Genomic DNA, 27478 nt, shown 5'->3' on the forward strand with positions numbered 1-27478 from the left:
TAACAGCATTGTGCATTGCAGTGAAAATATGTTTCTGTATATTTTTGAGGTTGATTTTTCCATTGAAGCATATTTTCGATTGATTCGGGGTTCATTTTTTTCCCCCTTGGCTGTATATGAGTGCTTTAGAGCTACATGTCAGCCAATAAACGAGTGGGATCTGTGCCGTATGCATGGATTTCAAACCATTATACAAGTAAAGTATCGCTAGGAATAGAATACAAATCCAGTCGTATAAATGTGAGCGCTCCACCAAAGCTGACACCGTTCCCCGAGTCTGGCTGCTAGTGATGCATGTGTGTGCGTACATGTGTTTGTGTGTGTGACACAGCCTGTCTTGCAGCAGCCTTGCTTTGGCAGGTCATAGTTTTCCCCTCAGAAATCAGCCGCTCTCTGAACTGTTAAATCACACTAGAAGCCAACCTTTGAGAAGAAAATTAATTACTTTCCCTCCACTCCCTCCTCCTCCCTCTCCTCCTCATCTCATTTCTTCCATATTATCCCTCCCTCATTCCTTTTCATTCTCTTTTCTCACATTCTTTCCCCTCAGTCGTTTTTTTCTTTTTTCGAATAAAGTCGGCCACAGGTGACTTTTTTTTTTTTTTTGTAAAATAACAATAAAATGTGCCATTACTCTTAAAAGCCTTATTCTTTCCGTTCGCTGGCTTTGTAGCTTTGAAGTGTTTGATGGAGCTCTAGATTGACTGCGTGTGACTGTGCAGTTCATTCGCATCTTGCTTTGGCAGGAATATCGTGCCCACAATCTTTAGTGAAATCATTATGTTGTCAGGTTTGTTGAGAGCTTTCTTAATTTGAAATCAATGAAATGGGCTCTATCCATTTTTGCGTATGGTGTGTAGTGGAAATAGCCCGCGTACCCGATGACTAAGCTGAGCGTCTCGGTGGATGATGCTGGCATTCGCTGTTGTGTTTATTATCAACGATACACATAAGGCAGAATTGTAACAGAAACAGGCATGCTTGATGTTCAGTGTCCTGGGTAAAGTTCGCAATCAATGTTCTCGTAGCTGCCATTTTGCTTTCATTCCAAATTGATTTGCTTTCCTCACAACCCGGTTTCTCTTTTTACCTTTTTCTCAGATCCAGATAGAGGATGTGGAGAATGAAGAAAAACGATACAGCCTTTTCCAGGAGCTGTTGGAAGCGGCGCTGAAGTGGGAAGACTTTCAGTTGCTCATTCTTCTCCTCCAAGCATGGCCACCTATGATGAAAGAGGAAGTGTAAGACAAACGTCCATCTTATTTCGTGTTAATGATTTAACAGTGATGATTTAACAGACTGATTATCAGTTTAAAAAAAAGTTAAGTATTGTAAGTGTTTAAAAACAGCTGTGGAGTAGTGAAGACTTATGTGCTGAACCTTATCTTTGACAGAGCCAGGCTAGCTGCGCATCCTTCCAGTAAACTATGTGAGCTCTGCTGTTGGCTCTTGTCTAAAGTTCAGTGGACTGAATATGAGACAGAGCAGAATTAACTGTCAGCAAGAAAAGAAAAAAGCATCAAAGTATTTCTTTGAGCACATCTCTTGTGGTTGTTGCATACTATATAAATGTTTTTAAGCGTTTTTATAGTTTTTAAGGCTGTATTCGTGTTTTGCAAAAATCTTACATCTAATTTCTTTATATTTTTCTTCCTAGCTGCCAGATTTTCTTATCATTTTAATGTGGTCCTGAGCAGTATTTCTCTAGGTTTTCTGAAGTTCTTCAGAAAGTCTGGAGTTTTTCTTTGGATGTTGGCTTCTTTATCCACATATTTTCAGTCCAGTCCATGCACCTGACAATTTTCAAAAGAATGTTTTTATTTTTTTTAAATATATACAAATATATATATATATATTGTTAAGCCATTTAACCTGCTGACCCATATGGAAAAGAAATAGTAAAAACTTATATAATTTACTCATCAAAGTGGCCACTTTCTCATTACTTTCATATATTTTTTAGTAAGTATCCAAAACATACAAGTTTCATTATATAATTTTTATATAATTTTTCAATGGATCTGTTTTCACTCTTGTATGCTTTTCATACAAGTTTCACACGACACAGATACAAACTTTATAAGATTTATATATATATCTTTTCCATATGGGGATCATTCAAGGGATGAACAGACAATCCAAAATTATCAACTGAAATTGTCTGTTATGTGTGTGCACATAGCTGCACCTAATTCTCAATTTTCTAGTAAAATATAAAGAAGCAAGAAGAGAGTGGGTCGAGACTTTTGCACAGTACTGTGTGAACGTTTCTTTACCATGTGCCCAGAAATACCAAAGAGGCAATTTCTAGGTAAATATTTTACAAGTACTGAAAACGATACGACACGATACCAACATAAATATCCAATAATGCAGTGCATTAGTGTAGCATATAATGGTGCTGGGTGGAGTAACTCTTCCTTTTAAGTGTTTAAATATATGGTGCTTCATGGCAATACATTCAATTTGTTCATCATTACTTGCTACATATTAAATAAGGTTAAGTTACCATGGTAACATGTCTCCAGAAGGCAATATGACTCTTAGGAAGGCACGTGAATGGACTAATCAGTGGAGTTATGTGTTGACAATAGTATTCATTTTCCATACATGGTGCGTGGTATGGGATTTCTCACAATGCCATGTTGTTAGCCTTATTATTCACACGTTCATATGTACTGGATTTAAACTCAAACATGTAAATATTTCATTGTCTGTGGTTTGGAGGTAGTAATTAAAATATCCCGTTGATGCTGACTGTGTGGAGAATACTATTAGTGTAGCGGCTCATATGGTGTCAATTAATTTTCTCTCATTTTTGTCGCCTCTCTCTGCTGGTGCCCTCTCAGCATCTTCAGTGAATATATAGTTAAAAATATAAGTGCTGTTTCACTGCTTTGGGTCAAAGCAGCCACTTAAAGTGAGTGATTCTGTGTGTTTTGTTGCTTCACAAACACCCATAGACACTTTTAAAAATGTAGTTTCTTTATTAGATTTGTTGCTTTGGGAAATGGGAACGCATGAGGACACGGACATTTTAATGGGCAACTTCTATGGACTGCCTTTGCATTTTACTAAGAGCTGGTGGTGCCTTTTATCTCCTAGATGCTGTGTACATAGACTTTTAGACTCGGAAATCACAGAGCCTCGGGCTCTGTCCTTCTTGCGCCAGCTGATGTCTTTTGAGCCACAGTAAGGGTTGGCTATATTATCGATGAACCCTAATGATGTGATTGCTCTTCCCCTGCTCCATTGTTCTCAATTAAAAGCGGACCACAGAGAAAAACTGGTTAATGCTCCTTGGATTTTATCCTTCCAGCTCAATCAAAGCAAGGTTCTTTTGCAGTAGTTGTAATACACTCGTGATGACTTGAAACTTTATTTATAAATGTGTATATATTTTATTAGTGTGTGTAGGAACAGTCCAACTGTGCCTTCACAGTTAACTAAAAGTGCAAAAAATTAAGACAGGGAGCTCAGAGAAAAGCTTTCGGGATCAGACATTCAATACTGGGATCTACTGTATGCCAGTTAGGGGCTTCGATATTTGAGGGAAATTTTTGACAATGATATTTATGATGTTATAGAAAAAAATGTAGTGAACAGGTATTGGTGATTGCAGCTCTCAGACAGGAGCATTTTTGTGCAAACAAAACAAACAAAACAAAGAGCATTCTCCATCCTCCTTCTCAGCTGTGTTTCCCTCCTGTCTCCTATTCCCTGATTACTCCACTGTGTATATAAGCCCTGTGTTTTCTTCTGCTTGCTGCTGCTTCGTCTGTGTTGTCTCCCCCAAGTCTCTCTGTGTTGTCTCCCTGTGTAACCTCTGTGAGTTTCTCCTTATGTGCATTCGGGTTTCAGTTCAGTTTCATTAGTTTTCCCAGTTTAGAGTTTCCTTAGTTTCTGCATATGTCATCTCCGCTCCTGTTGTGTTCTCCACTCAGCTCGCTCTCATCACAACCTCGGCCTGCATTTGGGTCCTTACCTCACCTCCACACGGCTTGCCTCGTCAGCCGTGACAGTTTATAGCCCTCATTTTCTCCATGTAAACACATCAGTCATTTCCATTCAGCATTTGCTCCTTCTATCATATAAAATGCAGCTAACACGTGCTCCAGCGATACTCAGCTTGGTCCATTTTTGACTTCTGGGCTGCTAGTATTAATGCTTCACGTGCCTTCATAACCTGGTTGTACCCAACAGTTTGTTTTTGCCTCAACTAGTAAAACGAACTTGATGTTTTTAGCTGTAAAGCGAGCAGTTTTCTTGCATATTGTGCAAGTGTTGCCTAAGCATTCTACTTTTACTAAATCATCATTGGAGGCTGACACGGCTCTCACTCTTAAACATGCTTGTTGTTGTGCTCGCATGGCGAAGCTATATCATTAATATTTTAATATGAAACTATTTAATTACACAAAAATCTATACCGGTATCACGCACACTACAATATGGTAAAGCTCTTTTTTCTTTTTCTTTTTTTTGCCTGTCCCGTTTGGTTCTTTTGCCATCAGAATTATTGTCTAAAGGCGAGGAAAGATGCCCAACGGATTTACTTTACCAAATTGACCATCCCAGCCTTGCCGCAATGGTCTATTTGATTCACCTTTTATTGTTTATTTAATTTATTTTTTTATTTTCACTTGCTAGATACGGGACAGACTTAAATGAGGAAAAGAAAAGGGAGAAAGGAAGAGGGGGAAAAAAACAGCGGAGAAGAGGGACGGGGATAAAGGGCAAAAAAACCAAAAACCAACTAAATAAGCAGACAAAAAAAAAAAAATACATATATCAATCACCTGGATCACCTGTTGAGAAAGAAAAAAGAAAATAAGCAGAAAAAAACGAGAGCAATACAATAAACAACATCACGATGATATATGGGAATATAACAGTGAATACTAAATATTAAACATTATTGTGCAGCACGTAATATCGACAGCGCACAGTGTGCTTTGAGGTAGGAGCCAAAAAGGGTGTAGTTTGTGTGTGTGAGCACCCGTGTGTACACCTGTGAGCATGAGCGCGCTTGTAATTAAAAGGTTCCTTCATGTAATTATCTGCTAGAGGGTGTGGGGGGGCCACAGCCCCGTCCTCCAGGGCATGAAGCAGGTATGGAGGAGACCAAAACTCCAGACATCCAGAGGCCCCCAGAACACAAGGGAGATATGTATGTAATATGGTACAACTCTAATGCTGGTCAGTCTTCAGTTTAAACTTGGGAAGTGTCATAACCCCAGTTATGACAAATGTTTCAGCGAAATAAGAGTAAACGCTTTCATTTCCACCACAGCTGGAAGACTGTGGAAATTAGGCACGTAAGCCCATTGTTGTTCAAGATTGAATGGATCCAGTGAATGAATTCAGATGTTTGATGATTATCTGTTTATGCTCAGTCGGGTTAAAAACAAGCAGCAGGTTAACAGCGTGTTAACACGTGCGTTCCTTTTTAAATGTCTCTTTTTGTAAAGAAGGCAGTAAGCATTATCCACCGCTCATTCTCGTAGTGCGCCTGTTCGCTTCGGTTTTATATAAATGGAGCTGTACAGTGTTTGATCAGCAGCTGTCTTCCAGTACAGCAAACTTTGACTCCACAGTAGTTTCATCTGCTGAAAAGCAGGTAATATTTCCGAGTCTCTTGGAAAGATCTGACTGTGGAAATAGGCAATTACTGTAGATACAAACTAGTGAAGAATAGATTTTTATTTCATTTTTCATCTGGACTCTTTTGTCTGTCAGTTTGAGTCATCTTCAAGCTCATGATGTCCATAATGTACAAAAGAGGATAAAGCTGGTTGTGAATGGGGAAACAAATAAGTGGGAGATGAAAACAGTTTCCAACAGAAGAACATTTTTTTTTTTTTTAGCTATTTGCAGTTTAATGGACAAAATGAAAAACATAACTCAACAGTCCATTCGTAATGGACACCAGGGATGTCATTAGATGTGTTGAGACTGATGTAAAAAGCCAACACACACACACATACATATTCAGTAGAGAAGCACTAGAAGAGATAGGATTAGGGTTTGTTCAACTCTGCTGCTTCAAGGTCACCCCAAGTTCCAATGAAACTCCACTGCTTTTGTGAGCCTGATAGCTACAGTCGGACCTCTGGGACAGTCAGCTATGATCATTTAGACTGTTTTATCTGTTGTCTTGTTGCATCTGTCTTGTACATTCAAATGTGAGCATAAAATCAGCCTGTACATATGTCTTTTTGTTTTTTTCTCATTTGTTTTGGCATCCATACTTTGTTAATTTGCTACAACATGAATAAACAGCAACTGCGCTGTAATGTACTTACTCCAAGCCCGAAATTCTGCTCAGAGCCACATCTGCTCTGCATATTTTGTTCTTTCTTTCTTTTTGGTGCAGTGATGGCTGCACGTGGAGCTCATAATTTGGAACACAAAACTCAGAATAGCTTAACCTTCAAACGCCTCATTTTAGATGCTGACTGCATGAGGACTTTATCTCTGTGCAGAACACATGGTTAACCTTAAATACTTGTCTGACTCAGCACTTAATCCTGGTCGGAAGTGTGCCATTGTGTGTGTGTGTGTGTGTCAGTCTGAGGATTTGCTTCAGTGAGACCATGAGAGGCTGTTTTGGGAGCCATACTGAGTGTTGCATCTGAAAAGCTTCTCCTTTAGTCTGTCCGCATAAACTGAGTCATGATTCAAAGCACGAATGGAGGCTGGCTGTGACTCACACTGCACCCTTTGACAGATTTGGCGAGCACACAGACGCTCAAAAAAGTCGCATGCAGCAGTACCTTCCTGTCCCCTGGAAAAGCACAGGAAGCAGTAGCTTGCCAGCAGCACAAGCGAATTCTGTTTGTTCCCATGGCCGTATCATCCAAAGGTGAAGCAGCTTGTCTGGACAAGACACCCCGGAAGTCGGATTGAGAGCTGCCTCTTCAGCTAACAGACAGACACAGAAGCCCTGCTGTTCTCCCTGCTGTCTCTTTATCGCGCTCTGTCTCTTTATTTTGACGGGCCTTCCCATCGTTCGCCGACACTCGGTTCTTTTGCAAAGATGCTCACACACTCACAAGCCTACTTAAGAAAATGCTTAACCTCCTAATCTGACTCTAGAGTTTCTGCTTCCCATCATACGACCAAAGATCGGTCCCAATGCAAAACATTATCATTTGATACAAAGCGCATATTCATATCAGATTCCTGATGATCTCCTCTTCCTTTGCTCTCCCCTCAATATTTAATGCACTGCTTGTCATTTTAATCACATACACAACTTCCAGCAGCACCGGCGTGTCAACATGTATTTTCGAAGCACTCGAAGTGCCTCTACTTTTCTAACGAGTTCAGAATTTATTTAGTTTTCTCCATACATTGTATTAATATTTACAACCTCACCAGGACTCAGAAATGTGCTTTGATTCCTCTCGTGTAGCCTGATGCAGATATAATGAGGCTTTGGTTTTGCATTAGACTACAACCTCCGCAGCCACTAAAATTAATAACTGTTGGCAGTTACAGAGGCACTAATATGACTCCGTGCCATGCTAAGGGTAATAGTAATAAAATTAATTACTTCAACAGGGTCAATGCATCAGTCGTGGCATATTTAAACCGGTAATGAGTTGTTCCATGGTTTTTGATTTTTGTCTTCCATCCCCCCGTGTATTGATAAAGATCCATGAAGGTTACACCGGTGTTTGCCGGCTTTGGCTGAGGGCGCGCATTTGCTCTAGAGGCGCTAGCAAAGGTCTTAAGAGCTAATGAAAGATTGTGTAAATAGTGTGGTGCCTGTCACTGGCATTAACACAGAGGTGAGGGAAAATATAGCGCGCAGGTGTTTAATATTAATTGCACGAGAACATGTATTTACATGTCAGTGTTGGAATGAATTTGTTTATCTTTAGGCTTCTTGATCACCTTCTCTGCTTTCTTAACAGCCTGAGATTTGAATGGAAGTTGATGCTGTTATTTTTGCACATTTTTGTACACGTTGGTGTATACGCAGTGATCATCTGCCAGTTGCTGTCTCACAATATTACCATTTGGTCACATGGGGGTATGTACATAGGAATGGATGAAAAGCATTAGAGTAATTTTACATGTTGCACTTTTGTTCTTTTCCTACTTTTCTTGACATGAAGACACCATCAAAGGCAGCTGTTTTCCCTGTGTACTGTTTACCAGTGCATTTCCTCTTTATGTCAATCAGAGAGGACAAAGAAGCTCAACACAACTCTACACACAGACACACATTTGTAAGTCTTTGTTTCTCTCTTGTCTGCAGGGCAGAGTCAGAGCATAACCCCTGGGTGGTGCTAACCTCAGCCTTACTGACCCGCTGCAATGGATCAGAGGTCAAAACAGACCTGGGTCAGCAGGTTGTCACCATGGTGAGATCTCTCTATAACAGCAAACACAAGCTCCCTGTGCAGGTAATCAGATAATACTCTGTATTTTTTGTTTGTGAACGTCTAGCCTTTTCTAGCCAAAGTGTGTTAAAGCAGTAAATCTTTATTTATTTCAGCGAAATTAAATGGATATGGAAATACATTCACCAAAGTACTGCATAAGAGTCCTCTTACTCACCTGTACCTCTGCATAAAATGAAAATAACAGCAAAAGAAAATTCAATTTTTATTTAATGCCAGCAACACCTTTCGCTCCAGTTAAAACAAGGGCATGTTTACCACTGCGTTGCATCATCTTTTCTTTTAATAACACATAAAAAGCATTTGGAAACTGAGGATACTATTGTAGTGTTGAAAGTGAACTTTTTTCCTCCCATTTTTGCTTGCTGTGGGAGTTCTCTTCTTAACAGATCAGGCTTCTTTTGTCATATTATTTTTATTCAGCTTCAAAGTGTGCCAAATGTTGTCAGTGTTTGAAAGACCTGGATTGCAGACAGGCCATTTCAGCACTTGCAGCTTTTTGAATTCACAGCTGCAGAAGTATGTATTGGGAGTGTCTTGCTGAAACAAGCAAGAACATCTGAAAGACAGTATATGTAGACCGGTACAGCAACATTAACCCTCCTACTGACATATTTCACATACACAGACTAATTGATGTAACCTTAAGAATAATTTACTGCAAGAAGCAAATATAATTGCAAAGCAATATCAGTTATGTAATTATTATTGGTAGCACTTTCTATTACAGCTTGATAATAAAGGGGTAATAGTAGTGTAATAAGGGCGAAACAAGCTTGTAGCATGGTAATTTCTAAGTTATTATTATGCAATTACCAAAGTAATAACCATGTAATATCCAAGTAATATCATGGTAGTAACAGTGGTTACAGTTGAGTAACATTACCCTGAAATGTAGGTAAATGGATTATAAGGGCCCCAAAACTGGGCGTAACAATGTGGAAATAGAGCTTGGTAATAAAGTGGTAATAGCACAGTAAGAAGGAAGAAACAAGAACGGAATAATGTGTCAATTTCAAAGTTATTACCAATCAATTACATGTGGTAGTTTCTGTGTAAAAAGCACAAAACAGACAGAAATAATAAATAAATAAATAAATAAAAAGAAACAAAGAAAACCAGAAAACCCATACTCAAATATGATGAAACCCATCAGGGTAATTTTGAACCCCACAGAAAATAACTGAAGTAAACACAGATCCAGGCAGCATGTCCCGAGTCTACCCCGCGGTTTTCTATACATGTTCAAAACACCTCACCTGGGAGGCGCCTAGGAGGCATCTTGGTCAGATACCCAAACCACCTCAGCTGACTCCTTTTGATGTGTAGGAGTAGCTCCTCCAATGCTCCTTGCCCTGTCTCCAGGGTTGAGCACAAACACGCTTCACAGGAAACTCATTTCTGCCACTTGTATCTGTCATTTTATTCTTTTAGTCAATACACAGAGCTCCCGACAAACCGTAGGGTGGGGTAGGAGCGTAGATCGACCAGTAAATCGACAGCTTCACTTTCACGCTCTGCTCAATCTTCACCACAACAGTGCCCTTATCACTGCTGAGACCAATCTGTCTGTCAATCCCACTCTCACTCCTCACTCCTGAACATTTTTAAAAAGCACTAATCAAAGGAGAAATGGAAAACAATGGTGTGGCGTCATTAGGAACAAATTGAGTGGCAAAAGTCAAAAACTTGGATCCACCTATAAGGTTTAACAAAAACTATCCCTCTGGGGAATGCATGGACCCAGAGGGTCAGTAGGATGAGACTTTAATGGTGCCTTTACAGATATTAAAGTTAGCCATACCATAAGCACTAATGAACCCCATTACCATCTTTTGAACTGCCAGATACAAAACCAGCTGTTCTCTGTTTCAGTCCAGAGGATGCAGGTTTATTTTTGCACTTGTGGTAAACTGATAAACTGTGTTCACTGGTTTTAAAAAGAGTTTGTGACCCCAAGCAGTGATTTCCATTACAGAATCTGTTTTTAGTGCAGTGCTGCCCGAGGGGGCCAAAATATCGGTTTCATAATTGGTTTTCAGCCTTTGGTTACAGAGATTTCTCTGGATTCTCTGAATCTTTTAATCATAATGTGTACAGCACCTTCAGTAATAGCACTATCAAGCTATTTTCAAGAATTATTATTCTAATTATTTTTAAATTATTTGTAATTTTTTTCTTTCACAGAGTAGGTAACTCCTCCACATCTTTAAATCTCAAAGATTTGAATGTGTGTGGGATGTTTTTTATACTCAGTCGTGTCACTTACTTGTTTCTAATGAACCTAATTAGTCGTGAGCGCCTCTGCCCTGTCTTTTCAAAATGGATTTATCTAATTATTTACTTAAGCAGTACACAACTATTCCAATTGACTGTTATCCATAGTTTTTTTTAAACATATTTCTGGCATCAAATTCAACATGAATTTATTTGTCTCCTTAAGGACAATTATTTGTCTCCTTAATGGCAAATAGTTGTCCTTGAACTTTCTATCATTATTATTGTTATTATTATTTTATAGTATTGTTCTGTTTATTTTTATCCTGCTCCTAAACTAATTTCCCCTTGTGGGCCAATAAAGAAATTGAATTGAATTGAATTGAATTGAATATTTTTTTTAGTTGTGTGTTCCCATTTTTTACATTTGACGTGTCGTCTTTGTTATATTTTTACGTGTTGGGTTTTAAGTGTTTGCCAATTATTTCATGAAGCTGTTTTGTTGTTGTTCATTTACAATTCATAGTGCTCTGGGTTGTATGGGCATTTGTATTCCACTTTATGCTCCTACACTACTTCATGTGCTGTTGTGTTTAATTTATATGTAAAAGTATTCCAGTGATAGAAGATAAGCACTGACATGGGACTCTGAAAGGTGCATGATCTTCGTTTTTGCCACTTACTATTTTAAAATGAGTATGGCTCCTAAACATCAGTTCATCTTTTGTCACCATTATTATATTTAGCTTGTTCACGCTCAGTAGAAACACGCTGCAGTGCCATCATTTTAACCAATATCTAAATACAGGAAGCTAAAGGTATTAAGCATGTAACCCACAGCAATTTGTTAGCATCAGCTCAGTGCTTTCTGCACTGTAGTATATGCACTAGCCTCCCATTGATATCGAACAGCTCCTAATGCTATTCATGCCCTGCTGAGCACCATGCAAGTGCTAAGCCAAATGCCATTCTGTATGTCTAGGGCCAGCTGACTGTGATATTAGTTTAGCACTAATGCTATTCAGTGTGAATAGGCTAGTGTCTGCCAGCCTGTCTAATATTAGTGTGGGATGGGGGGTGGAGGAGGCCTTTTACTCTTTTCTGAGCAGCTTTAATTTGAATCTGCTGGAATGAAACCGGCAGAGCATGGGGGAGTCAGATTGCATTGTGATATCCGTACATTACTGGATAGGACTGTGTGTCTGGCGTGTGCATGTGTTTGTGTGTAAACCTTTTTAAAAGTATTAGGTGCCTCTACATTATATGCACATCGATTAACCTTCACTGTTCTCTCTGTTTCTGCTTCCCTCTTTTCTTCTCCCTTCCTCATTTTGACTCTGTCCCCTGATTGCCTTGTGCTATTCTCATCTCTGCCTTCGCTTTTGTCGTTCACCCTCTGCCTTTCATCCATTCATTTGCACATTTATCAATTCATCTTACCCCCTCCCAAATCTGTCTTTCTCTCTCTTTTTTTCAGTGTATTAGACACATAGCTACCCTGCTGCTCCAAAATCAGCCAAGCCTCCTGCAGCCGGCACTGAAACTGATGTCTGAAAGTGGTGACGAGCAACTGCTTCAGCTGACTCTTGATCAGATCAACGGCATGAGCACAGTAAGTGTCACTGTAATAGTCTGGAGAGTTTGTGTTCAAATGGAGACACAAAGGAGTTGGCTTTATGAACTGCAGATTGGCTGGTGACATTTTTGCTGTCACTTATCCTTTAAAATTGTAAAATGTAAAAAGAAAAAGTGCTTCACGGCTTTCTTGAGCTCAAGGAGGTGTTCCAGATTTCTTTTCTCCTTTTTAACCAACTGTTAACCCTTTAAAGCCAAGCATATCATAATTGATGCATGTGTTTTTGTGAGTTTTTGAGACTTCTACATCATCAGTGTGACTTTTTTTTACCCTCAAAAAATGATATAATTTGCATGACACATTTCCAATGACTAAATTGCAAAAATATGGCTAATGTAGCGAATGTGATACAAATTAAAACTCATATATGCAGATTAAAGTTTGATATATTTTTATATATATTTTGTCTAAAGGTTCAATGTTGTGGAAGTTTCCATTTAATAAAGCCTGCAGACAAACGGTGAGCGATCGCTAACATCCTTTAATCAAAACAAGAACAAAAACCCAAGCTTGGTGAGAGAAGCCATCGCTGGGGCAGTCTATCAGTCTCTCCTGGAGCCCGGCATGGCCCTGGGTTTAAATACTTCCTACAGGAACAAAAGGCTGTACACAGCTGTACACCAGTGTAAGACGTAGCAAGGGAGTATGAACTTTCTTTGGGGGGAGACCAAAGGTGTGAAAACAGCTGTACACAGCTGTTTTCACCTTTGGTCTCCCAAGGCTATTCCCCCCACCCTGGGTTCTTTGTGTGTGAATGCTTTCCCCTAACTTCCTGAGATACAATCACCCGGCTGTTCAATGGCATGAATAAGGTGTGAAACATTGAGACATGCTTAAACCCAGTGGCACCAAAGCATTATACAATAAAATAATATGAATAATACATAAATGAAAGAAATTCCTCTACATTCAACAAACACTCCAATATCAAAAAATTAAAGATTTCTGGCAGTTATTTCATGGTTTAGGTTTTAAAGGGTTAAAACCCAAAAAATGTTTTCAGCGTGTAGTAATGGTGAAGAGCCAGCCTGAGCCTGAGAGAAGCTCAAACTGTCTTAACCCTGTCTGCCTAATAAATGGCTTAAAAAAGGCATCTAAATATCAAATTAGGTTAATGCGTAATATGAATTATTTGTTTATTAACCTTTATGGCTTGCGCTTTAGAAAAAAAAACTAGTGTTACCCATTGTGTTTTTGGAGCCTTAAGGTTTGCCTTTTGACCAAAAAAGTGTGACTGACTGAGAATCCAGAGACACTGCATGCTGAAAAGAAGATAATGGAAAAAGGTCTGGTCTGTTGTCTGAAAAGAGCGAAAAATTACATCCTCTTTCCCACAGTTTAAATTAAGTTCTGCTAAATAATTTCAACATCCTTACAAACCCAATTTCTCCACTTGCCGACTTGTCCTCTAGTTTTGGGAGGCCACCATCAGATAAGAGCATAATCGTTCAAGACTGCGCAGGTCCCTCTCCACTGTTTCTTCAATCAGATAAGCAATTGTCACAAAGTGGGCTTCTCAGACCCAGCAGACCTTCTCTTTGTTCCTGGATCAGATAAGAGAAAGCCACACTATTAACTGACAGAGCCTCCATTAAATCAAACGATCAAGCTGCTATATTGGAACACCTGCTCTTAAACCTCAGTGAATAAGACAGCGGAACTGGGGAAAGTTACGGTGCTGGAAGTGGTGAGAGAAAGGATTTGTGATTTAGATGTGGGAAGAGAAAGTCAAATGGAGCAGGAACGGGTGTCGAGACAGAGAAATGGGATGAGAATGGAAATTACAAGGACAGCAAATGTATAAATTGTAAAGTTGAAAAGGGACCCGGGCTACAGTAGATAGCACGCGGGAAAGACAGAAAAGATAAATCAGGTAGAGTTAGAGAAGGGATATATGAATGGAGGAAGACTGGTGGCGTGTCGCTGCTTTGAGAAATAATCTTACGTCTGCCAAGTAAAAGCTGAATGAACGGGGGCATGTTCGGAACGGCACAGAACAGTGTTCATCTAAAGATAACATCATCACAGACACAGAAAAATTATCTTACATCTAATACATCTGATAGTGTGTTGGCTCCACGCTGCTCGCTGCTCATTGTGCCTAGTGCCTTTGTGCATCCCTTCAAGTGTGTGAGTATTTCTCTGTGTGTGTGTGTGTAGGACTTGATTTGATTTCTACATGTTTTCAAGTGCATTGCTTCTGATTGCTTAAACTTGCTTTGAAGGTTGTGTTCACACAAATGTTATTGCAAAAAGGACGTTGTGTGCAAATCTTGTAGTATGTATAGGCTTTGGGCATAATGAAACACTCAGTGTGATTCAGTACCAGCGCTCCTCATTGACTGTATTTAAAATCTTAACTCGAAACTCATAATTTCCATTAGGTTACAGTAATTGAATAAACGAACTTAAGCTCTCGTGTGACATCGTGCACACACTGAGAGCTGCCCACCATATTGGACGTGATACAACCAGCAGTTGTAAGGGAAAAATGTTTATTCTCAACTGGTCAGTGCTAGCTGTCATGAGGTTAAGGAAGTGGAGGCTGTACATTAATCAGAAGGTCAGTGGTTTGAATGTTAATGTTGAGGCAGTCTTGGGCAAAATACTTGTGCATCCGTGTGTGAGGGAGGGTGTGTGTCTCTGTGTGAATTTGAGCTAAAAAGCACTTAGGCTTAGAATAACGTGCTTGTATAAATGAGACATACAGGGCACTTTTAGTGCTCAAATTGTGTAGAAAAGCACTACATAAGTACCAATCCATTCAGAAACTACCGATTTAACTAAGTGAATCAGTGTAAAGCTTAAATTATTTGCAAATTCAAGACTTTCTGAGCATGAAGTGTTTCCTTAGTTTAATGGGGAGAAAAATCTCACATAAAGTACTGCAAATAGTTTCTATCCATGCAGATAGGTTTGCCTTTGATCTGCCAAGGGTTTAAAATATCCAGCTATACAACAAAATATTCAACATTTTGGTTTTGGTGTGTCTTTTTAAAACATCTGAAAAGTTACTTGTAAAAATGCAACTTGGACCTTCATAAGGAATTATCTATGTTAATCTACATTATCCTTGTAACATGCTGTTAACAGTTTTTAAATGCTTGTGTGTTTAATGCCAAGTAGTTCCAATAACATTTATTAGGTTTGTGAATAATTCATAGTGACCGGAAAACATATATTACTGGAGCTGAAGCACAGCAGGGTTAAATTGTAAACTGTCCACATGGTTAGTTAAGACAGCGTGAGCTTTTTCAATTAATTTGATTGTTAGCGAGTGCAAGATTGAATGTTGGCACTGGCCGTCTCCAGCGGACGTCCTCTCTTTACACTTCAGGATATTGCAGTGCAACTCTGCATTGACACTCTGAGCCTGTGGGAGAAATTACAACATCTGCAAAGTTTGGGGGGAAAAAAAGTAATGTCTGCATGTCGGCAATGATGATTCTCAAAATGAAAGTTGGGTCAGCTCATAAGGTGATTTTTGCCTTCTGCACAAGCCTGAGGTCCACAAGGAAGCTGGGAATTGCAGATGCACACAGGGATCAATCCAAAAACACTGCAGCAACAGAGGAAGCTGTTCATGCACAAGAACTCGAAGGGGAAGTTGGTTAAGAATTGAGCTGGTGATGGTTCTTGGACTCAAGGAAATTTTTGACCACACCTTGTAAAGTTCATGTTGATCCACTTCTAAACGTGATGGCTTACACATACTGTTTCTATTTTAGCAGCTCTACAAATAGCCAGAACCTATCAGGAGCTACTGTGAAGCTGCTGTTAGCAGATCAGTATCTCAGGAGGAACAGAAATAATTGATTTTGGCTCAGCTTGATCAATCAGAAAATTCACTGAGTCAACAGCCTGTTAATTGACTGAAGTTACTGTTCAGTTACTTTTGGTTTGCATTTCATTGAGATTTTGTGTTTAGCCACGCTTTGCTTCACTCCAGCATACTAGACAAGGTGCTGCTGCTGTGAGTTTTATTATAGTTCTCGTTTAAATAACTAGACCGAGGTTGCTTTTTGGTCACAGTGAACCATACATTTGTTTGCATATGCCACTCTGAGTGATTGGCAGACTTTATCTTAAAGCACTGCCTACAGTTTTCTCCTGGCAAATAGCTTTGTATCTAGTATAAATCATTGTTTACATTGTTTTACCATCAAAACGTTTTTGCCACAGCTGAAGGTCCCTGAGGTTATCATTAAGAAAAAGAGATTAATTTAGAGTTTAATTAAGAAAATGTAATTAAGGGAAATCACTTGACCTAGGAAGCAAATTCAACACAGTAACTGATTCATCCACAGTGAGATATACGTATATGTGCAGATTTTCTTTCACTTTTCCTGTGTCTTGCGTTGCTGCTGTGTGGTAGGTGAGTAAATGGGTATGCTGAGCTCTGCAGGAGGAGACCACAGTGGGCGTTGGAGATCTAAAGAATGGAGGAAAGGAGTGGGAGTAGTGCAGATTATTTGAAAAGGAGACAAAGAAGTAGAGAGCAGGTGATGGAGAAGGGAATGTATTCTTGATGCCGAAAAATACAGTGGAGGCTTTTAATTCTCTGCTTCCACACTGTTCAAGGTGTCGGCGCACAAGTCTTCAGCTGCACTCTCTTCCATATTGTCCATTTCTCTCCTCCTCTTGAAGATGTATGGAGTTGGGAGGAGGGAGTCAGGAGTTAACACCAGCCTGACTAATGCGAGTTCTCCATTCTGTCTGTAAACACACACACACACACACACACACTTATACAGATTCCTCTCAGTGCTGCAGCAGTCCCTGTGCCTTTTCAGCAGCTTATGTTTTTTTCCGTTCTTTTCCATGATTCTACAAGGCTTACATTTTCTGTGTGACACATGTTCGAGTCACAGTGACGACAATGGCATATTCAATAGCCTCGCATTTTTTGAAACTGCGGGTCTTTAGCCAAAAAGCATAACATTCTGCATCTGAAGAGGCAATAGCAGGTTGTTTTTAACCGCGGCTGTCTGTGGCTCAGTGAATTGATGAAATTGTTGTCTGCAGATGACTGGTTTCAAAAAGAGAACCATGTAAAACGAAATTTACTTTTGATGGCTTTGATATTTTTCTGAAATGGAAAAAAAAGTTGTGTATTTCTGCGTAGATCTACAGTATTGTGCAATAGTCACCCATCATTGTATTATATTTTGATACGGAATGGGAAATAGGTACAAACATACATGGAAATATAGTATATAAGGCAAAAACAGAGTTTGTATCAGCAGTGGTAGTATGTTTGGGAACATTGTCATGCTGGAAAATTATGTTGTTAAACCGACGTGTTCCAAACAGTAGGGTACATCTTTCGCCATCTTACAATGCTGTGATTGCTGCCATTCCCCAACTCTCTGTGAATGGTACTCATGGCCTTTGATCAGTGGGTTTTGGTCAGTGGTTGTTGATTAATGGTCATGAGAATTTGCATAATTATGTTTAAGGAACTGACCTCCCAGCCCATTGTTCCTTCAGTGGGCTGGTTTCAGTCATTATACAAATATTCTGTTTATAAGATTGGGGAAACCTGCAGTCAGCTGAGACTGAAGAAGTCACTTGGATGAGTGACAAAACGTTTCTCCCACAAAACGCTACGTCCAGATGAACAGAATCAACTTTTGGAGATTTACTTTCCTGGATGATTGAGAATGCATCTAGACAATTGTAGATCAAATTTCTTCCATTTTGAAAAGATCCCCAACACTATTGGCTGAGATGCTCCCCAAACCATGACAGTCTCCACTGTGTTTTACAGATGGCTGTAGACACTCACTGTTGTACCTCTTTCCTGATCTTTTCTGTACATACTCATGACAATTTAAACCAAAATTTGCACTTCATGCCTGTCAAACTGTTATTTGTGTCATTTTTTTAACAAAATGTTAACAAATCACGTTTTTGCGACAGGCTGCACGTAACAGTAACAAAAGATGCCATTTAAAAATTGTCATGTGTTTGTTAGGTGTAGACACAACACTGGTTCATCCCTTGTTTCATAGATTCCTGTTTTGTTTGAGTGATTCTTAGGTGAGTGTTAGATGACTCGACAAACAAAAAAACATTCCTGTGAGAATGGTCTGGTACTAGGTACAGGTATAGTAGTGAAAAAGTAGCCAATGTCCAAAGAAAAACTTTGAAAGACCTTGAGAATCTCTCGGGATCTATTTTACCACTGTAAAAAATTACAAATAAATCTGTCTCATTGGATGCAAAATATAAAGACTTTTGCATAGTCATGTAATTTCTGTTGGTTTGAGTCTCAAAAGGAAAATGGAAAATGTGGACAATTTAAACCTTTTCACCCAGTGAGGCTGTGGTTCAAAGTACTATGTACTACTATACATTACATTCATATGATTTCAACAGTAAGTATGAGTGAAGATGTATTTAAAAAAAAATTCATGGTTTGGTTTTTTTAATGTACAATAATTCTGATAGTTAGGATAAATAGGCTGTTTGTTGAACAAACCAAGCACTTTAGTGGTGTCTCTGAGCTTTGGGGCTGTTTTCTGAATTTTTGCTCATGCTTTCAGTTGGATTCAAAAATTGTAGCCATTGTGAGGCTACTGAACCACTTTAGAGTAGCCACATTAGCCACAAGTGACCCGTTTGGTTCCCATGTGACATTTTCCAGTAGCCAGAGTGCCTTCCAAAGCCTGACAGAAAAACAGCCAATCACAGGAGTGGAGAGCCCCAAATGCTGATCCAGTCTTGCCAAAATGATTCTGTGAAAATAGAATCAAAGAAAAGATGACAATGCACTGCTACAGTGGTTTGTGGGTTTACTTGTGTTTACTAGCCGATAACGGGCCAGTTTTAGTGGTAATGCTTCATCTTTCCATCTTTTCTTTTTTGAATTTATTAACAGTTTTAATTTGAACTTGTGCTCCCTTGTGTATGTTTTTAATCAGTTAGAAAGAACTCAAAATCCCGTCGAAAGAGTTGGATGCACCTTGTCCATCTGCCCAGTGTAGTGAGGACAAAAGGCGCATGTGTGCTTGTGTTTGATTGAGTGATTATGTGTCTAATTGCTTGTTTAAGTGGGCTTGTTTACAGCTTATTGTACCACATTGAACCTATTAATCTAGCTCTGTTTGCTTGCAGCTCACTGCGTTGATCCCTGAACTTCCTCACCGCGTGTGTGTGTGTGTTTGTCTCCTCCTATGCGTCAGAGCCCACTTTATTTTTATTTTTTTTGCTTTAAAGCCTCTTCTTCTGTCACTTTCAATCATGTTGTGCTGCAAGCAAGAACTGTTTGGTGTCATTTGTGTGTGCGCACACTCAGTTTGGTGCACTGCTAAAGCCTGGGGACAGCTTGGATGGAGGGATAGGAAACAGAGCCTGGAGAAGAAGAAGAGGAAAGGAGATAGTTGTGTGTTGTCTGGCATTCCAAAGAAGCTTTATGATTTAAATGATAAAAGAAGGCTGGGGCCATGCATTATGTATTAGGCATTGTACGTGTTCAGTAATTCCAATTAAGCTCTCAGCTGGGTTTAGCTCAGTGAGAAAGAGCTGAGAAGGACGTAGACAAGAAACGAGAGACATGCAGGGCAACAAAGGCAAACAAGAGTTTAAAACACTGACCAAACCAATCAGGTAACATTCAGTGGCCTCTCGGAACAAGCCAGGAAAAGACGACCTTTTTTCCCCCTTTCGTCTTTGATGGCGCGAGACAGCAAGAAATGAGAAGGTAATAAGAGCAAGAGGGGGGGTTGGACATCTGATGGCTGCAGCTCGATGTGTCAGTTCTCTTGTCACGCTGAGTGTTTGTTCACTCACTCAGAGTGCACACCAGCTGCGGGTGCGAGCACACTCACAGGAGACAGAAGATACCTCTTGTTTACGCATCTCCGAAGAGAGAGACTGGGTGTTGTTTGAACCCTCGAAGACGGGCTTTTAACCTGATATAGACGCAACACAGCTACACCCCTGTGCACAAAAATAGATCCACCTCAGGACAGGTTTTCATGTTCTCCGAGCTGTTGACCTGTGATACAGAAAGAAAGGCATGATGGATGTATTCCCTGCACAATCAGATCCTATTCACACTGATCTGTTTATTAAGACAAGACCTGGACAGACTGCAGGGGGAACTCAAGAACTCAGTGAGAGAGAGGAGAAAGGATGATGGGGGAGGAAAGGGAGAGGGAAAGAGGCAGTATGTAGTCACATATACGGGTTTGTCAGAGTTGCAGCAGATGGCTAGCTGTGGAGCTGAGTCAAAGGATGATGTAGTAATTGCCTTTCACATGAAGGATCTGAGTTTAAACAGATGTTGTGGCAAGCATTCACACTGCCAACGTGTCCCTGAATGAGATCCTGAAATCCCATGAGCTTCACTAACCACTGGTCTTCTACTCAGCCTCACTTCTCATGCAAACATTTGCAGACCACACGAGCAAAAAAAACAGTTTTATATGCAGTTGGAAAATAGATGCAGCTGCATTGGTGGAAAAAAAAATATTTGGAAAGGTTCGAGCAAACAGTGCTGTTCCTCACTCTTGGACAAATGATTGGACAGAGACCAGATGCTTTGAATATGTAAAACAATACAGTGTATACGGTATAATGTACAAGAAGGATGGAAAGATTTAAAATATTGATTGGTTTTTATTCTCTGCAGCTTTTTTACAGTAGGGATAAGCACTTGAATGTGACACAGATGTTTATGCTGTAAAAAAAAAAAAAAAAAGGATATGAAGTTATCTGCTCCACTTTGATATCAAGATTCCCCTCCATCCCTCCATCTCTCAGGTGCTTCTTCACATCTATTTCCAGCTCAACTGTCAATCCAACTGACTCTAAGACTCAAATCTGCTGTCTCTCTTTACACTGTCAAACAGTAATAGCCTGGGAGGTGTGTGTGTGTGTGAGAGAGTGACAGTGTGTGATTCTGCAAGGAGGACCAGGCCTGTGCTCGACTGATGTACTCGCTTTCTTTTCCCTTGCACAACTCCCATAACCAGGAAATGCAAAGGAAAACATGATTTTTTTGTGTTTATTTATTAGATTCAGTGTTTGTGCGCGTGTTTACAATATTTGCATATTTCTGTCCCTACACTGGTCACCGTGCACAGGAGCGGGGCTAGATCATTGTCCTCTAAATTCGTACACATCTCATGCAGCCACAACCAACTGCATCTGATAATTAATTTGTGTGTTGTAATGCTAATCTAGTCTCCTCTGCAGGTATGATATTTAGAGCAGCGGTCCCCAACCCCCGGGCCTCGGACCGGTACCAGTCCGTGTGTCGTGTGGTACCGGGCCGCGAGAGTTGAGGCTCAGGTGTGAAATGTATGGTTTTCAGGGTTTTATCGGTTTTCAGCGTTATTTTGGTATCGTTTTTATCGTTAACTCGGTTTTCCTTGGTCTTTTCACGTGTGTTATGAATAACTCCTGTATTTTTCAGTAGCGGTACTAGTTTTATTTTGTTGTATTTTTCCGCGACACCTTAAAGGCCGGTCCATGAAAATATTGTCGGGGATAAACCGGTCCGTGGCGCAAAAAAGGTTGGAGACCGCTGATTTAGAGCTTCCGCAACTCTGGCGCTTTTGTTTCACACTCTCCAGTAGTTGATAGTGTGCTACATATCAGTCATAGCTGATAAGGTGTATAGCTTATTTTAGAAGCCACACGTTATCATCATTGCATTTGCTATAGGTGTGTGCTCTCATTACAGCCAGGCTCCAGCAGGTTATTTCAGTGATTAACAGGCTTTAAGGTCCAATCAGATCAAATCTGAGGTTAATCGCACTTAGAACATCAAAAGGCACTATAGAGCTGCAGAAGATGACGCCTACAGACTTATCGTGGGTTTATGAGCCCCTGACTTTTTTTCATACCACCACAATGAGGCTGATAGATTGGGTTTTCATTGGTCAAAAATATACTGGTTGGCATAACCTGCTCAGGATTAATTGTAATGATCATAATCAGATAAAAATCCTTATCAAATACATCTCACCGGACGATTAATAAACCTTGCTAGTGCTGGGGTGGACCACATTTTCCTTCAGTACTGCATTAATTCTTGATGATATAGATTTAACAAGGTGCTGAATACTTTCCTCACAGATGTTGGTATGCACATCCATGATGTGACTCTCCCATTCCACCACATCCCAACTTATTTGATAGAGATCTGACGGTGATTGTGGAGGCCTTTTGAGCACAGCGAACTCACTGTCATGCATGTTAAAGAAACCAGCTGAGATGATTTGAGCTTAAAGGGATGGACATGGTCAGCAACAATGCTTGGACAGGAAGGCTGTGGCATTTAAACAGTGCTCATTTAAATGGTGTTTACTTGGTACCAAGGGGCCAAAGTGTACCAAGAAAATAACCCCCATGCAGTTATAGCACCACCAGCCTGAACTGATGGAGCCATGCTTTCTTTTTTTATCACTTAAATCACCTTTCTTCCTAATTCTGATGCTCAGTTTGAACTTCTGTATGTATGTGCATCTCATTTTTCTCAGAAACAAAAAAAAAAAAAAATAGCAAAGAGAAATTAAAAATGCATGCCATGAAAGAGTTAGGGTCTTAGGAGGTTCATCTAAGATTCAATAAGTATTCCCCACATGAATAGATGAAGTACAGTAACAGTAGAATAACTGATTTAAAAAAATTGAGTCAAGCTTATTTGGAAGAAAATACTCCAACATGCAACTTTTTCTTCCAAATAAAGGCATTTTTGCAATCTGGCTAAACACTTGTCTTGTTTGCAGCCTGTTTCATCACCTCACCTTGTGTTTCTTGCCTTGTCTGACTTTATTGACACACTGTCTATGCGTTTTCACATCTCAAGAAATCCTTTCTTCAGTGTAGTGTTATCATAGCCACTTGTTCTTCGGTGCCAAATTGCACACATTTATATAAATGACACTTTTTTTCCTACTCACACTTCTGAAGAATAAGAATCAGTTGCTCTTTTGCATGTAAATTTAAAAAAAAAAAAGTAATCATTCGTGACATTGATCTTCAACAAAGCTCCAGAAATCCCGTGTAGAACATTTGTTCAGAGTCTCTGTTGAGGCTGCAAAATGAAAAATAAAGCTGAAGTGTGAAGGTGTTTTTGAAGTGCTTCTCCTCAGTTCTGGTGTGCATTCAGCTCCTGAAAACAGTCGGTGGATTTAAAAATGTATGTATCTGACGCTCTCAGTGCATGTCAGCCGTTCTACTCTATGCCCCCCCTCCAGCTCTCTTCATCATACATTTTCCACACTCCTAAGCCCCTTTCGTCTCTCTTGTAGTTTTTTCCTCCTTGATTCTCATTATACACGGATGACCTCCTCATCCACCTCTGTTCTAGGTTCAAAAATTTCTCAGTCTGTCATCTTTCCTTTCCCCAGCTTGTCATGATTCATCTGGTCTTGTCTCTCAATAGAAGGCCTAGAAATTAAATTAGTAGTCATGCACGTCACGCTAGTCACATGCCGACTCTCTCTCATCCTTTGGCAACGGGGCAATAATGACCTGGCAGGGTTTAAAACGCATTAAATGGAAAATGCATTAAATCCACTATACTGATGTTCCTTCCCAGACCTTCTAACATTAGCACGAAGTAAAAATTACTTTAAGTTCCAAATATCAGTAATCTCCCCCTAGGAGACAATGTCATTGTAAGAGACAGCAGCTGAATAACTAATGCTTATCATCACATGAGCCAAGTGATCCTTCTTATAGGCTCTTTGTGTGTGTGTTTAAAGGAGGAATTGTCCATGCTGGGGAAAAAAGACCGAGTTTTGGCTCTGCTCACCTTCTCCGCTACACTAGAGAAGACATGGGCTCCACATTTATAATTGATCTGCCTCAGCTCCAAAAATACCCCAACAAGGACACGCTGTTGTCTGCGTGTGCATGCACACAAGTGTGTAAAGTTGAAGAAGTGCAATCTTAATAATAGAGTTAGCAAACAGGTGAGAGGGTGCAGAGGAGACGGGCTGAGTCACGGAGAGACGGCCCTCTCACCCCCAGCACTCAGCCTGGCTTCTGCGTGGCCTGTAAACCACTCTCAGCAGCCCTAACGGCATTTAGCTGTTTGAATTTGCATGTAATTCATTGATGTAACCAGGTGGAGGATGGGATTAAAATATTATGTAAAGGTCTGTTTATGACTCTATGAGCATATGCTCCAAACACTTTTAGTAAGCGAGAAGCTGCAAATAAAAGGAAAAAGAGAGAGGAAAAAGTTGTGTGTGTGTGGGTGGATGGGTGGTTGCGAGAAGCTGTGTGTGATCGAAAGCACATGCGAGAAAAATGGCGGTCAGCCGCGGGTCAACACAGGATGTGACCTGACACTGAAAGTGTAACATTGTAATCATACAGCATTCAAAGGTTCCTGCTGCCGCGGCTGCGTTGAGCTACAAAACCTTATTTCTGCAAAACGCAGTGGATGGTGCAAATTCAACTCCACCAGCTGTTTTCAGTCTTCAGTCAGCCAGTAGATGCTTAGTGTTGATACCTGGAAGAGAAATCGGATACATTCATTCGAAATTTTTGGCTGTTTATCTTGACACGTGTTCTTTGCAGGGATTAAAAAAAACAGGATCACAGTTTAAAAGGAAACTTAGTTTCCCTTGATTCTATCCCCATATGTGTGTTTACACGTTCTCCTCCCCTTTTCTTCTTCCTCCAGGAGACTGCTTCCTCCTGCGATGAAGAGCTCCTTTCCTTGCTCCTAGATGCTGGGCTCCTGGTAGGCTGCGTCTCCTCAGCCCTGTACCCCCTGCTAAGCTCCCACATGCTGTCGCACCAGCAGGAGGGCGGTTGGGATGTGGAGAAAGCCGCCGCTGAGCTGATGGCAGCGGGCCGCGGGCCTGAGGCAGGCTCCCTGTTGCTGGCTCACCGCGGAACCCACCCGGCTCAGTTCACCTTCAACTCCGCCTTGGCCGTTCTCGAGAAGTGGCTGTGAAAGGAGACGGGGAGGCAGTTTGGACCGCAGCCACAGAGCGCTGTCGTAACCTAGCCTTAGGGAAAGAGTAGGAAGGCGCTGAAAAAGGACTGGAATTAGATTGGAACGAGATCTGAAGAAGCAAAACTAAAAGCAGTCAGTACCTCTACATTTAGTTCTCTAATCAGGTTTGAGGTTCCTCAACGGAAGACATTTCAATAGCGCTGTCATCTGTGAAGGTATAAGAGAGGATACCTTTAATCCTGAAACATCTGCTCAATTAGAAAGACGCTCTTTCACACACAGAAACAACCTCTGCTGTCACTCAGTCATGGATGAACGTTGAGACCGAGGCCTAATCACAAAATGCAACGGCTGCTCGGATTTATTTGTGTGTGCGCCGTGTCCTATTGTGTGATAAAGTAATTGAGCAGTGGGTGGATATTAGCCTATTGTTCCGTGACAGGTTTGCCTCTTTAACGTCCCATCGTTAAACACCCTGCCTCTGCTCCATTGTTTTCCCCCTAATAATGTCTAATTAATTCCTTCTAAACAAATTAGCCCCGCAGCTGCCCCCGTGCTGAGTATACGGATGCACAAATACTATATATGACACACACCAGTGAAGTTATGTAAAGCTTATAATGACGAGGAATAAATGTGCACGCAAGTGTGTGTGTGTGTGCGTTGATGTTGTTAGGTTGCTTTGTTTCATTTGAATAAATAAAAGCGTAAAATATGGCTCTATTTTGTCTCACCTTTTAGAACCGAAATAAAGAAAGCTGATGAAAAGGAGCGATTGTATTATTTTCATTTTTTATTTTATTGTGTTTCTTTATTCATGGTGGAAGAGTGCACAGATGGGTAACGTTTCTTATCAGTATTTTTAGTTCTCTTTTTAATTGAATGGGCTTTAAGATTGTATCCGCCTCATATAATGAATGCACTCAAAACATTTGCATCATAATTACAGCATTTTGAGGAGTGATCTGCAGGGCAAAGATTTGGAAAATGAAATCCAAACCCCTGGTTAATTTATTTATTTATTTTCTGTCAAAGCATTGGAAGTATGATTTTTATTTTTAGGCTGCCTTCCAAATTAAACCAAAAGAGCGGTGCTCGCTGCAGGTCCCCAGAGCAGCAAATGAACTTTCTCCCTCGCACAGAAAATCACTTTAATGAATACAGGGTTTGGATACTGATTGTTTCTCTTCATATGCATGTCCTTTTTGTCATGTATCATAGTGTTATGCCAGGACAAAAAACCTCCCACTGGGTCTACTTGGAAAATAATCAAATAGGAAAGTTGCAACATTGGAGTCGAAATGACATGATTCTAGTTGCATTGTTTGTTTGTTTTTATCTTCATAGATTTACAGTAGCGTGCACAAGTCTCGAGCCACCCCTCATTTCTTTATAATTTGCTAAAAGAAAAAGGAAATGGGTTCTGTCTTTTACAGAAATACTGAATACAGTATATAAGGTGAAAAAATAGAGTTCATACAATAATACTAATATTCAGTCAAACCACCTTTATTCTTCAACACAGCCTGAACTCTGTTTTAGACAGTTTTGTTTTTTGTCATTTCTTTAAGTAGACTTCAGAAATGGTTCTCCAGGCTTCTTAAAGGACATTGAAAGCTCTTCTTTGGATGTTTCTGCCTTTTGTTCCATTCTCTGTCTAGATGATCCCACATTTTGGACTCATCTCGGATGGGAATGAGTCTGCCTACAGGAGGGAGGTTGAATGTCTGGTGTCCTGGTGCAGCCACAACAACCTGGTGCTGAATGCCCAGAAGACAGTGGAGATTACTGTGGACTTCAGGAAGCACACAGCCCCCCCATCATCCTGACTGACACCCTCATCACCACTGTGGACTCATTCCGCTTCCTGGGTACCACTATCACCCAGGACCTGAAGTGGGAGCCCACCATCACCTCCATCATAAAGAAAGCCCAGCAGAGGATGTACTTCCTGAGGCAGCTGAAGAAATTCAACTTGCCAACACGGACGATGTTGCAATTCTACACTGCAGTCATCGAGTCCATCCTCACCTCCTCCATCACCGTGTGGTACGCTGGAGCCACTATCAGGGTCAAACAGAGACTGCAGCGTGTTGTGCGCTCTGCTGAGAAGGTGATTGGCTGCAGACTCCCATCTCTGCAGGACCTGTACACCTCCAGGACAATGGGGCGTGCAGCTCGGATCACAGCTGACCCTTCTCACCCTGGACACAGTCTGTTTGACCTGCTCCCCTCAGGCAGGAGGCTGCGGTCCATTCGCACCAGAACCTCTCCCCATAA

General features: G+C 40.5%; 1 protein-coding gene across 1 annotated transcript in view; it reads left to right on the forward strand.

The window, feature by feature from the left end:
* The window catches only part of nbas (NBAS subunit of NRZ tethering complex), a 188380-nt gene extending 162412 nt beyond the window's left edge, over positions 1-25968 (forward strand). Inside the window, exons 50-53 of the mRNA XM_085131944.1 lie at positions 1102-1241; positions 8270-8417; positions 12109-12243; positions 24920-25968. Of these exons, the coding sequence (XP_084988070.1) occupies positions 1102-1241; positions 8270-8417; positions 12109-12243; positions 24920-25195 (699 nt within the window). The 3' untranslated portion in view covers positions 25196-25968. The remainder of the gene's footprint in view (positions 1-1101; positions 1242-8269; positions 8418-12108; positions 12244-24919) is intronic.
* The last annotated feature ends 1510 nt before the right edge of the window (positions 25969-27478 follow it).

This window comes from Neolamprologus multifasciatus, chromosome 15 (assembly GCF_963576455.1).
Source record: "Neolamprologus multifasciatus chromosome 15, fNeoMul1.2, whole genome shotgun sequence".
Taxonomy (NCBI): domain Eukaryota; kingdom Metazoa; phylum Chordata; class Actinopteri; order Cichliformes; family Cichlidae; genus Neolamprologus; species Neolamprologus multifasciatus.